Source organism: Oncorhynchus clarkii, chromosome 12 (genome assembly GCF_045791955.1).
Source record: "Oncorhynchus clarkii lewisi isolate Uvic-CL-2024 chromosome 12, UVic_Ocla_1.0, whole genome shotgun sequence".
Lineage (NCBI taxonomy): Eukaryota > Metazoa > Chordata > Actinopteri > Salmoniformes > Salmonidae > Oncorhynchus > Oncorhynchus clarkii.
This window is the reverse complement of record NC_092158.1, coordinates 90,638,019-90,651,803: the sequence shown is the minus strand read 5'-3', so window position 1 is coordinate 90,651,803 and position 13,785 is coordinate 90,638,019. Positions and strand designations below refer to the sequence as shown.

General features: G+C 45.6%; 1 protein-coding gene across 1 annotated transcript in view; it reads left to right on the top strand.

Moving 5' to 3' along the window:
• Positions 1–12,308, top strand: part of LOC139421604 (DNA polymerase delta catalytic subunit-like) — a 31,052-nt gene extending 18,744 nt beyond the window's left edge. The window contains exons 17-27 of the mRNA XM_071172659.1: positions 241–388; positions 1,518–1,613; positions 1,730–1,867; positions 2,356–2,531; positions 4,460–4,612; positions 4,785–4,887; positions 5,005–5,137; positions 5,549–5,662; positions 7,336–7,388; positions 9,720–9,817; positions 11,091–12,308. Coding sequence (XP_071028760.1) covers positions 241–388; positions 1,518–1,613; positions 1,730–1,867; positions 2,356–2,531; positions 4,460–4,612; positions 4,785–4,887; positions 5,005–5,137; positions 5,549–5,662; positions 7,336–7,388; positions 9,720–9,817; positions 11,091–11,178 — 1,300 coding nt within the window. The 3' untranslated portion in view covers positions 11,179–12,308. The remainder of the gene's footprint in view (positions 1–240; positions 389–1,517; positions 1,614–1,729; positions 1,868–2,355; positions 2,532–4,459; positions 4,613–4,784; positions 4,888–5,004; positions 5,138–5,548; positions 5,663–7,335; positions 7,389–9,719; positions 9,818–11,090) is intronic.
• The last annotated feature ends 1,477 nt before the right edge of the window (positions 12,309–13,785 follow it).

Sequence of the window (13,785 nt, the reverse complement as noted above, 5' to 3'; positions counted from 1 at the left end):
CAGTGCTTAACAAACAGTGAATAGACCGTGCTTAACAAACAGGGAATGAACAGTGCTTAACAAACAGTGAATAGACCGTGCTTAACAAACAGTGAATGAACAGGGCTTAACAAACAGTGAATAAACAGGGCTTAACAAACAGTGAATAGACAGTGCTTAACAAACAGTGAATAGACAGGGCTTAACAAATGAAAGTTGTTGTGGTGGTTGTTATTTCTGACCCCCTTCCGATGTCTTCAGGGCCAAAGCGGAGCTGAAAAAGGAAACGGATCCTTTCAAGAAACAGGTCCTTGACGGTCGACAGCTCGCTCTCAAAATCAGCGCCAACTCCGTCTATGGCTTTACAGGGGCTCAGGTGGGCAAGCTGCCCTGCCTTGAGATCTCACAGGTGAGCACCCTGCCCAGTTTCCTCAAGCATAGTGTCTCAAAGTGGAAACTGGGACCAGGACCCCAGGCCAGTGGAGCTGTAGGACTCCAGACAATGTCCTGTTTGTATTTACATACCCAGCCAACACCATGTCTTCAGACTTCTTAAGACATAAACATGTCTTGATGTCTTTGGACACATCTTAACACGTCTTGGAAATACCAGTGTTCCTAACCTCTCCCTGTGTTTCCAGAGTGTCACCAGTGTTCCTAACCTCTCCCTGTGTTTCCAGAGTGTCACCAGTGTTCCTAACCTCTCCCTGTGTTTCCAGAGTGTCACCAGTGTTCCTAACCTCTCCCTGTGTTTCCAGAGTGTCACCAGTGTTCCTAACCTCTCCCTGTGTTTCCAGAGTGTCACCAGTGCTCCTAACCTCTCCCTGTGTTTCCAGAGTGTCACCAGTGTTCCTAACCTCTCCCTGTGTTTCCAGAGTGTCACCAGTGTCCCTAACCTCTCCCTGTGTTTCCAGAGTGTCACCAGTGTTCCTAACCTCTCCCTGTGTTTCCAGACTGTCACCAGTGTTCCTAACCTCTCCCTGTGTTTCCAGAGTGTCACCAGTGTTCCTAACCTCTCCCTGTGTTTCCAGAGTGTCACCAGTGTTCCTAACCTCTCCCTGTGTTTCCAGAGTGTCACCAGTGTTCCTAACCTCTCCCTGTGTTTCCAGAGTGTCACCAGTGCTCCTAACCTCTCCCTGTGTTTCCAGAGTGTCACCAGTGTTCCTAACCTCTCCCTGTGTTTCCAGAGTGTCACCAGTGTCCCTAACCTCTCCCTGTGTTTCCAGAGTGTCACCAGTGTTCCTAACCTCTCCCTGTGTTTCCAGACTGTCACCAGTGTTCCTAACCTCTCCCTGTGTTTCCAGAGTGTCACCAGTGTTCCTAACCTCTCCCTGTGTTTCCAGAGTGTCACCAGTGTTCCTAACCTCTCCCTGTGTTTCCAGAGTGTCACCAGTGTTCCTAACCTCTCCCTGTGTTTCCAGAGTGTCACCAGTGTTCCTAACCTCTCCCTGTGTTTCCAGACTGTCACCAGTGTTCCTAACCTCTCCCTGTGTTTCCAGAGTGTCACCAGTGTCCCTAACCTCTCCCTGTGTTTCCAGAGTGTTACTGGGTTTGGCAGACAGATGATTGAGCAGACCAAACAGCTGGTGGAATCCAAGTACACCATCGCCAACGGTTACCAAGCCGATGCCAAGGTGAGAGGAGAGCGAGGAGGACAGTCGTTACATCATCCTCACCTGTCCTTTCTTCTTCTCCTCTTTTTAGTTGTTCTACTTTCACAACCCTCCTTGATTGTCTGTGTGTGTGTCAGGTCATCTACGGGGACACGGACTCCGTCATGGTCAAACTGGGCGTGGACACTGTGAGCAGGGCCATGGAGGTTGGGAGGGAGGCGGCAGAGTGGGTCTCCTCCCACTTCACCCCTCCCATCAAACTGGAGTTTGAGAAGGTACCCAGTTCACCATTTAAAACACAGTTGCTAATAGCCCTGGGTCATGTTCAGTTGATAGGAAACGTTTTAAAACAGAGTGAAACTATTGTTTGAAAACCCTAACCCCTGTGGGGGAAATTATGAAACATGAAGGTACTACCACGGAGACCCTATTAAAATACTATATTATATTATTTAATTATATGGGTACAACCTGGAGTTGTCCAATTAGGAAAAACGTAATTTTTGATGTTGCATCAACAGTGTTCCCGAATGAACATAACCCAGGTCAAGTGCTAGAGCAAGCTAGCTTGTACTACTTTGTCTTTTGTTTAGTCTGGAATAAAGCTATGCTCATCCTCTCTTGGATGGTCAAATAACTAACATCCATACTCTCTCCTCTCTTCTCCCTATTGGACTTGACCCGAGGCTACTATGAGCTCCTTCTACGGTCAAATAAAGACTAGTTAAACTCCCTCTTATCGCTCTCTCTCTCCTCCCTTCAGGTGTACTACCCCTACCTGTTGATCAACAAGAAGCGCTACGCAGGCCTCTACTTCTCCTCCAGCGCCGACACTCACGACAAGATGGACTGCAAGGGTATCGAGACGGTCCGCAGAGACAACTGTACCCTGGTGGCCAATCTGATCAACTCCTGCCTGCAGACCATTCTGATAGACAGGTAGGTACCATCTAGAACATTCTGATAGACGGGTAGGTACCATCTAGAACATTCTGATAGACAGGTAGGTACCATCTAGAACATTCTGATAGACGGGTAGGTACCATCTAGAACATTCTGATAGACGGGTAGGTACCATCTAGAACATTCTGATAGACGGGTAGGTACCATCTAGAACATTCTGATAGACAGGTAGGTACCATCTAGAACATTCTGATAGACGGGTAGGTACCATCTAGAACATTCTGATAGACGGGTAGGTACCATCTAGAACATTCTGATAGACAGGTAGGTACCATCTAGAACATTCTGATAGACAGGTAGGTACCATCTAGAACATTCTGATAGACGGGTAGGTACCATCTAGAACATTCTGATAGACAGGTAGGTACCATCTAGAACATTCTGATAGACGGGTAGGTACCATCTAGAACATTCTGATAGACGGGTAGGTACCATCTAGAACATTCTGATAGACAGGTAGGTACCATCTAGAACATTCTGATAGACGGGTAGGTACCATCTAGAACATTCTGATAGACGGGTAGGTACCATCTAGAACATTCTGATAGACAGGTAGGTACCATCTAGAACATTCTGATAGACAGGTAGGTACCATCTAGAACATTCTGATAGACGGGTAGGTACCATCTAGAACATTCTGATAGACGGGTAGGTACCATCTAGAACATTCTGATAGACGGGGACGTACCACCTGGAACATTCTGATAGATGGGACCGTACCACCTGGAACATTCTGATAGACGGGTAGCTGCCACCTGGAACATTCTGATAGACGGGTCCTGTTCAGTAGGTCTGTAACAGAGTGAAACTGGGAGGCACTATCTTAACATGTCCAATAAGAAACTTGTTTTCATTTGCCGCTGCGGAACATTTCAGAATATTGGACAACAATCTAGATATTTGTGTTGTGTACATGTTTGTTACTGACATGCTGCTTGTTATATTGATGTAAGGTTTGTCTGGTTGATGTTCATGTCTGAATCTGATGTTGCTTCTGTCTTGGTTCAGGCCTCTCCTGAAAAAGTTTTATTTCAACGAGACTAACCTGGTTAAATGAATCAAATAATTGACTCTGTTCTTTCTCTCCCTCATCTCTCTACCCTCCCTCCTGGTCTCTCTACCCTCCCTCACTCCACTCCCTCCTGGTCTCTCTACCCTCCCTCCTGGTCTCTCTACCCTCCCTCACTCCACTCCCTCCTGGTCTCTCTACCCTCCCTCACTCCACTCCCTCCTGGTCTCTCGACCCTCCCTCACTCCACTCCCTCCTGGTCTCTCTACCCTCCCTCACTCCACTCCCTCCTGGTCTCTCTACCCTCCCTCACTCCACTCCCTCCTCGTCTCTCTACCCTCCCTCCTGGTCTCTCTACCCTCCCTCACTCCACTCCCTCCTGGTCTCTCTACCCTCCCTCACTCCACTCCCTCCTCGTCTCTCTACCCTCCCTCACTCCACTCCCTCCTCGTCTCTCTTCCCTCTCTCCCTCGTCTCTCTACCCTCCCTCCCTCCTGGTCTCTCTACCCTCCCTCACTCCACTCCCTCCTCGTCTCTCTTCCCTCCCTCCCTCGTCTCTCTACCCTCCCTCCCTCCTGGTCTCTCTACCCTCCCTCACTCCACTCCCTCCTCGTCTCTCGTCCCTCCCTCCCTCGTCTCTCTACCCTCCCTCCCTCGTCTCTCTACCCTCCCTCCCTCGTCTCTCTACCCTCCCTCCCTCCTGGTCTCTCTACCCTCCCTCACTCCACTCCCTCCTAATTTCTCTTCCCTCCCTCCCTCGTCTCTCTACCCTCCGTCCCTCCTGGTCTCTCTACCCTCCCTCCCTCCCTCGTCTCTCTACCCTCCCTCCTGGTCTCTCTACCCTCCCTCCCTCCTGGTCTCTCTACCCTCCCTCCCTCCTGGTCTCTCTACACAGAGATCCGCAGGGTGCGGTGGCCCACGCCAAAGAGGTGATCTCTGACCTGCTGTGTAACCGCATCGACATCAGCCAGCTGGTTATCACCAAGGAGCTGACCCGCACAGCCCAGGAGTACGCTGCCAAGCAGGCGCATGTGGAGCTGGCCGAGAGGTAAGGAGGGAGAGATGCACAGAGAGAGGAGGAACATTGGAGGCTGTTACAGGGAGAAATGGGGTGGAAAGGCTCATTGTAATGGCTGGATTGGAACAGTTGATGGAAGCCCATCCAAATAAGTTGTTATTTTATCTTTGTTACCAGTTGATAACCTCTGACCCCTCTGCAGGATGAAGAAGAGAGACGCGGGTAGCGCCCCCCAACTGGGAGACAGAGTTCCCTATGTCATCATCAAAGCTGCCAAAGGAGTAGCAGCATACATGAAGTCTGAGGTTAGAACTGTGTCTGTCTATTGGAGGCTATTGGAAATATTAATGTGATTGTCGGTGTGTCGTGTAAAGCTATACATTAATTAACATTCACACAAATCATTTCTATTGTGTGTGTAGGATCCAATCTATGTTCTGGAGAACAACATTCCCATTGACACCCAGTACTACCTGGAACAACAGCTCTCCAAGCCACTGCTCCGCATCTTTGAGCCCATCCTGGGAGAGAGCAAAGCAGAGAGCGTCTTACTGAGTGAGTCAGCATGCTACACACACACACACACACACACACACACACAGGGTCTCTTCCTTTCTCTCGGCCCTCTCACTCACTCACTCACACACACACACACACGCACAAATACACACACACACACACACACACACACACACACACACACACACACACACACACACACACACACACACACAGACAGGGTCTCTTCCTTTCTCTCGGCCCTCTCACTCGCACACACACAGAGTCTCTTCCTTTCTCTACGCTCTGTCACACACACACACACACACACACACACACACACACACACACACACACACAGAGTCTCTTCCTTTCTCTACGCCCTGTCACTCACACTACAAACACACCATGACTGCTGCTGCTATTAGACTAATTGCAGAAATAAAGTTGATTTGATGTGTGTTTCAGAGGGGGATCACACGCGCTGTAAGACAGTGTTGACCTCCAGGGTGGGGGGGCTCATGGCCTTCGCCACCAAGAGGAGCGCCTGTATCGGTTGCAGAGCAGTGCTGAAGGACGATGGTGAGAGAGAGTAATAATGTACTGTGTGTGTGTGTGTGTGTGTGTGTGGAAGTAATTTATCAGTTTGATGGATGGATTAGTGGGAACACACAGCCACAGTAGAAAGAGGATGTTCCCACTTAGCCATCCATTTTTCTATAGTGGCTGTGTGTTCCCACTAATCCATCCTCTTTCTACTGTGGCTGTGTGTTCCCACTAATCCATCCTCTTTCTACTGTGGCTGTGTGTTCCCACTAATCCAACCTCGTTCTACTGTGGCTGTGTGTTCCCACTAATCCATCCTCTTTCTACTGTGGCTGTGTGTTCCCACTAATTCAACCTCGTTCTACTGTGGCTGTGTGTTCCCACTAATCCAACCTCTTTCTACTGTGACTGTGTGTTCCCACTAATTTATCCTCTTTCTACTGTGTCTGCGTGTTCCCACTAATCCAACCTCTTTCTACTGTGGCTGTGTTCCCACTAATCCATTGTTCTACTGTGGCTGTGTTCCCACTAATCCATTGTTCTACTGTGGCTGTGTGTTCCCACTAATCCGTCCTCTTTCTACTGTGGCTGTGTGTTCCCACTAATCTATCCTCTTTCTACTGTGGCTGTGTGTTCCCACTAATCCATCATTCTACAGTGGCTGTGTTCCCACTAATCCAACCTCTTTCTACTGTGGCTGTGTGTTCCCACTAATCCATCATTCTACACTGGCTGTGGTTCCCACTAATCCAACATTCTACACTGGCTGTGGTTCCCACTAATCCAACCTCTTTCTACTGTGGCTGTGTGTTCCCACTAATCCATCATTCTACACTGGCTGTGGTTCCCACTAATCCAACCTCTTTCTACTGTGGCTGTGTGTTCCCACTAATCCATCATTCTACACTGGCTGTGTGTTCCCACTAATCCATCATTCTACACTGGCTGTGGTTCCCACTAATCCAACCTCTTTCTACTGTGGCTGTGTGTTCCCACTAATCCATCATTCTACACTGGCTGTGTGTTCCCACTAATCCATCATTCTACACTGGCTGTGGTTCCCACTAATCCAACCTCTTTCTACTGTGGCTGTGTGTTCCCACTAATCCATCATTCTACACTGGCTGTGTGTTCCCACTAATCCATCATTCTACACTGGCTGTGGTTCCCACTAATCCAACCTCTTTCTACTGTGGCTGTGTGTTCCCACTAATCCATCATTCTACACTGGCTGTGGTTCCCACTAATCCATCCTCTTTCTACACTGGCTGTGGTTCCCACTAATCCAACCTCTTTCTACTGTGGCTGTGTGTTCCCACTAATCCATCATTCTACACTGGCTGTGTGTTCCCACTAATCCATCATTCTACACTGGCTGTGGTTCCCACTAATCCATCCTCTTTCTACTGTAGCTCTGTGTTCCCACTAATGCGTCCTCTTTCTACTGTAGCTCTGTGTTCCCACTAATGCGTCCTCTTTCTACTGTAGCTGTGTTCCCACTAATCCGTCCTCTTTGTGTACGTGTTTAACTATGCCACAAGAATAGTAAACAAACAAACATTTTGTTGGTCCCCACAAGGTCAGATGCTATTTCTAGGGGGGTTAAGGTTAGGGGTTAGGGAAAATAGGATTTTGAATGGGACTGAATTGTGTGTTAGGTTAGTTGTACAAAACTGTGTGATTTGTAATCTCTGCTTTCCTCCCCACAGCGGCTGTGTGTGATTTCTGTAAGAAGAAGGAGTCGGAGCTGTACCAGAAAGAGGTACAATATATCAACCTGTTGTGTTAATCTGGGTCCTGTTCATTAGGAACTAATACACTGCTCAAAAAAATAAAGGGAACACTTAAACAACACAATGTAACTCCAAGTCAATCACACTTCTGTGAAATCAAACTGTCCACTTAGGAAGCAACACTGATTGACAATAAATTGCACATGCTGTTGTGCAAATGGAATAGACAACAGGTGGAAATTATAGGCAATTAGCAAGACACCCCCAATAAAGGAGTGGTTCTGCAGGTGGTGACCACAGACCACTTCTCAGTTCCTATGCTTCCTGGCTGATGTTTTGGTCACTTTTCAATGCTGGCGGTGCTTTCACTCTAGTGGTAGCATGAGACAGAATCTACAACCCACACAAGTGGCTCAGGTAGTGCAGCTCATCCAGGGTGGCACATCAATGCGAGCTGTGAAAAGAAGGTTTGCTGTGTCTGTCAGCGTAGTGTCCAGAGCATGGAGGCGCTACCAGGAGACAGGCCAGTACATCAGGAGACGTGGAGGAGGCCGTAGGAGGACAACAATCCAGCAGCAGGACTGCTACCTCCGCCTTTGTGCAAGGAGGAGCAGGAGGAGCACTGCCAGAGCCCTGCAAAATGAACTCCAGCATGCCACAAATGTGCATGTGTCTGCTCTAACGGTCAGAAACAGGCTCCATGAGGGTGGTATGAGGGCCCAACGTCCACAGGTGGGGGTTGTGCTTACAGCCCAACACCGTGCAGGACGTTTGGCATTTGCCAGAGAACACCAAGATTGGCAAATTCGCCACTGGCGCCCTGTGCTCTTCACAGATGAAAGCAGGTTCACACTGAGCACATGTGACAGACGTGACAGAGTCTGGAGACGCCGTGGAGAACGTTCTGCTGTCTGCAACATCCTCCAGCATGACCGGTTTGGCGGTGGGTCAGTCATGGGGGCCGCACAGCCCTCCATGTGCTCGCCAGAGGTAGCCTGACTGCCATTAGGTACCGAGATGAGATCCTCAGACCCCTTGTGAGACCATATGCTGGTGTGGTTGGCCCTGGGTTCCTCCTAACGCAAGACAATGCTGGACCTCATGTGGCTGGAGTGTGTCAGCAGTACCTGCAAGAGGAAGGCATTGATGCTATGGACTGGCCTGCCCGTTCCCCAGACCTGAATCCAATTGAGCACATCTGGGACATCATGTCTCGCTCCATCCACCAACACCACGTTGCACCACAGACTGTCCTGGAGTTGGCGGATGCTTTAGTCCAGGTCTGGGAGGAGATCCCTCAGGAGACCATCCGCCACCTCATCAGGAGCATGCCCAGGCGTTGTAGGGAGGTCATACAGGCACGTGGAGGCCACACACACTACTGAGCCTCATTTTGACTTGTTTTAAGGACAATACATCAAAGTTGGATCAGCCTGTAGTGTGGTTTTCCACTTTCATTTTGAGTGTGACTCCAAATCCAGACCTCCATGGGTTGATAAATTTAGATTTCCATTGATCATTTTTGTGTGGTTTTGTTGTCAGCACATTCAACTATGTAAAGAAAAAAGTATTTATTAAGAATATTTCATTCATTCAGATCTAGGATGTGTTATTTTAGTGTTCCCTTTATTTTTTTGAGCAGTGTATATCAACCCTGTTCTGTTAATCTGGGTCCTGTTCATTAGGACCTAATATATCAACCTGTTCTGTTAATCTGATGCTAAATATTTAATGTAACAAGGATACTACATGCGTACATTGGGGTGTGCCAAGGTGATGTGGTGATAACTACTTACTAATGGTGAATCCATCTGATAACGACACTGAACAAAAATATAAACACAACATGTAAAGTGTTGGTCCCATGTTTCATGAGCTGAAATAAAAGATCCCAGAAAAAGCTTATTTCTCTCAAATTCTGGGCACCATTTTGTTTACATCCCTGTTTGTGAGCATTTCTCCTTTACCAATATAATCTATCCACTTGACAGTTGCGGAGGGGTTTTAGTCTGTAATTAAGCCCTTTTGTGGGGAAAAACTCATTCTGATGGGTTGGACCTGGCTTTGCAGTGGGTGACCCTATGCCCACCCATGGTTGTACCCCTGTCCAGTCATGTGAAATCCATAGATTAGGGCCTAATGAATTTATTTCAATTGACTGATTTCCTTATATGAACTGTATCTCAGCAAAATCTTTGAAATTGTTGCATGTTGCGTTTTATATTTTTGTTCAGTATACTTTAATGGTGAATTTCTCCTGATTTGTACTTACAAATGGTGAATTTCTCCTGATTTGTACTTACTAATGGTGAATTTCTCCTGATTTGTACTTACTAATGTTGAATCTCTTTGAATTCTAGATCTTCCACTTAAGTACTCTGGAGGAGCGCTTCTCTCGCCTGTGGACACAGTGTCAACGCTGTCAGGGCTCTCTCCATGAGGATGTGCTCTGTACCAGGTACACACACACACACACACACACACACACACACACACACACACACACACACACACACATACAAATGCATACAATTGGTGTACAGATGTGTGTGTTTGAAAGTTACTTCCCCGGTACATGGGGCGGCAGGGTAGCCTAGTGGTTAGAGTGTTGGACTAGTAACCGGAAGGTTGCAAGTTCAAACCCCCGAGCTGACAAGGTACAAATCTGTCGTTCTGCCCCTGAACAGGCAGTTAACCCACTGTTCCTAGGCCGTCATTGAAAATAAGAATTTGTTCTTAACTGACTTGCCTAGTTAAATAAAGGTAAAATAAAATAAATAAAAAAATAAACATCGTTAATGTGACTCTCACAGGGTGATGTCAAGCTCCAAGTTTGTTTACAATCTAAAGATAACTTAGGTAAATAAATACATAGGTGACATTTCTGAAACAGGAGATACTCTATATTCACTTCTGACATGGGAGATACTCTATATTCACTTCTGACATGGGAGATACTCTATATTCACTTCTGACATGGGAGATACTCTATATTCACTTCTGACATGGGAGATACTTTATATTCACTTCTGACATGGGAGATGCTCTATATTCACTTCTGACATGGGAGATGCTCTATATTCACTTCTGACATGGGAGATGCTCTATATTCACTTCTGAAATATGCAGTGCAGGGATCCTTTAACGCACCTAAGAATGCAACGTCTGTACCAGCAGTGTACACTCACGTTGGACAATTACCACACATAAACCCATATCAACATATCTGTTACACACAGACCAAGCACACATCAAAATCCACAAATACATTTTTATTGGCCACTAAATCAACATTTTGCAATGGCCATCTCAGTCTCCAGACTTCAAACCCATTTGAAAACCTGTGGTTTGAATTGAAGAGGGCAGTCCATATGCACAGACAACGGATATCAGGGATCTGGAAGCATTCTGTATGGAGGAATGGTCTAAAATCCCTCATATTGGATTCTCCAACTCATAAAACCTTTTAGAAAAAGGCTCAGTACCTTTAACCCTCACAAGGTGAGGTATTGTAAAGGGGAGAAAAAAACATATTACCTAATCAAAATCTCTTTCTCTGAGCAATGATATAAGCATAAAATAATATTCATCCCCATTTTTATGGAGCATATAGTATTTTAATTATTTTATACATTTTTGCTCATCTTTATCAAGGTTGTCAATAATTTAGGACCCCACTGTATATATGATATTATTTATAAGTAAATGTTGCTGTGTCTCTCTCTATCTAGCCGGGACTGTCCCATATTCTACATGAGGAAGAAGGTGCAGAAAGATCTGGATGATCAGGAGAAGCTGGTGTCTCGCTTTGGATGGTGAGAGGCAGAACCAACCGAGACTCCATATTGACCGGCTCCCCTCTCTCTCCCCACTCTTTCTCAGACTCCCTCCCTCTCCTTGAAAGGATTTGTACTGTATTTTCTTCTTGTAAGAATTGTAAATGTTACACTTAGACTTTTTTCTTGAATTATGAATCTAAATAAATGGCATCTTTTTGTAGAAATGTGTCTTACCATAGTTGTCTGTCTTCAGTCTAGAAGATCTCAGTTGCATTGAACTAAAAGTATGGTGGTGGATGTTGTAGTATGTTGAGTACGAAAAGTGAATAACCAATGAAAAGCAGCAGTTGGTTTTTACTAAACACTTCTAATAGGCTACATTCCCATGCCATGTGTTATGATAGACTAGTGCCTGTATTTCTGAAGCATCTCCGTAGGAGTTGTGATCCAGGATAGGGTTTGCAAACAGTACTCAGACGTTTTACAGCCTTATTCTAAAATGGTTTAAATCGTCCCCCGCCTCAATCTACACACAATACTCCGTAATGACAAAGCAAAAAAACAGTTTTCATACAAATGTTTACAAAATAAGAAACTGAAATATCTCATTTATATAAGTATTCAGACCCTTTACTCAATACTTTGTTGAAGCACCTTTGGCAGAGTTTACAGCCTCGAGTCTTCTTGGGTATGACACTACAAGCTTGACAGCTGTATTTGGGGACTTTCTCCCATTCTTCTCTGCAGATCCTCCAAACCTCTGTCAGGTTGGATGGGGAACGTCGATGCACAGCTATTTTCAGGTCTCTCCAGAGATGGATCAGGTTCAAGTCCGAGCTCTGGCTGGGCCACTCAAGGACATTCAGAGACTTGTCCCAAAGCCACTCCTGCGTTGTCTTGACTGTGTGCTTAGGGTCATTGTCCTGTTGGAAGGTGAACCTTTGCCCCAGTCTGAGGTCCTGAGCGCTCTGAAGCCGATTTTCATCAAGGATCTCTGTACTCATCTTTCCTGACTAGTATCCCGGTCTCTGCCGCTGAAAAACATCTCTACAGCATGATGCTGCAACCACTATGCTTCACCGTAGGGATGGTGCCAGGTTTCCTCCAGATGTAACGCTTGGCATTCAGGCCAAAGAGTTCAATCTTGGTTTTATCAGACCAGAGAATCTTTTCGTGACCAAGCTACCTGATGCTAAGTGTACTTAATGTTTTGTCATGCGATCGATAAATTTATACAAACGCTTGGATTGCGTTCGCTATAAAGCATAATTTCAAAATCTGAGACGACAGGTGGATTAATAAAAGGCTAAACTGTGTTTTGCAATATTGCACTTGTGATTTTATGATTTTTTTTTTGTAATATTATTTGACTGTGGCGCTATGCTATTCAGCGGTTGCTGATGACAATTATCCCACTACCGGGATGGGTAGCGTCAACAAGTTTTAAGGACTTTGCCAGAGCTTTTGAGTGTTTTTAATTTGCACTCTTATGTAGACATTGCTCCACCCATACCCGTTTAATGGGGTTGGAGTCTAGGGAAAATAAACATGTTAGTTACCAAATATAACAATGTGCACATAAAATATATTAAACACGTCAGTAAAACCACAACGAGGACATCGACCTATCAAGTACGTGAATAATCCATGTCATTTCTCCTGATTGTTCACTAATTCTCTATTTGGGAGTGTTGTGAAAAGTCTACACAGGGACCCTAAATCAATTTTAAATGAATAATTCTTTATCAATGCGCTGGAGAGGTTTCAACCAACTCAATGCACCAAGTACACATGTCAATCAGGAGCTCCCCCGGGGCAGTCTCGTTAGTTCTTTATATACTGCAGACAAGTCATATTTGTATGATTTAGCTAATTCATTCATTATTGACATTTGCTTCATGTGACCTAACAATACTGGGTCATACATGTGACTGACCAATACCTCACAAGGCTTCTCTAAACTGAGACCTTGAAACTGATTTTACATTCTCAAAAACAGGGTTTGGGCGTACTGCCAAATTGCAGATACTGATAGTGAGGATTTGTTCAGTCACTTGCATGAACACAGAAATTGGTTATTAGAAAAGCACATGAATAGAACTCAAACATAAAATGTTCCATCACAGGAGAACGAGAGGTTTTACCTACATAACACAACCAACATGGACATTTAATCATGTAGATAACATGGGTGGAGGTGCACATAATGTCATATATTTGGAACTGTTTTCCTGTGTGTGTATGGCAGAAATATTCACACCATCACATTGTTGCACTGTGCTGTATGTTACCCTTTCTATCAGCTTATATTATAAACTACAATGCGAAAGCTACTGTTTACGTGACTGTTAATCATGTCAGCACATGTAACAGACCCTTTTTTTGTTCCTTATTCTTCCTCTCCCCAATTCACTTAAACAATACTGCTTTATTTCCTATGGGCTTCACCAGAGTACCCCCTAGTGGCTGGAATACAACTGTATTAATCCCCTTAGCTACCATTTGGAACAGAGTGTAAAAGAGCTTGGCTCAGTTTCTTTTGTGGCTGACAGTTGGTCTACTTGTGCGTAAATTGCAACCTCTTCTATATACAAAAGTGGTGGGTTCTTAAATTCAGCTGGCAAAGCTGGGACCCATTGTAAGACAT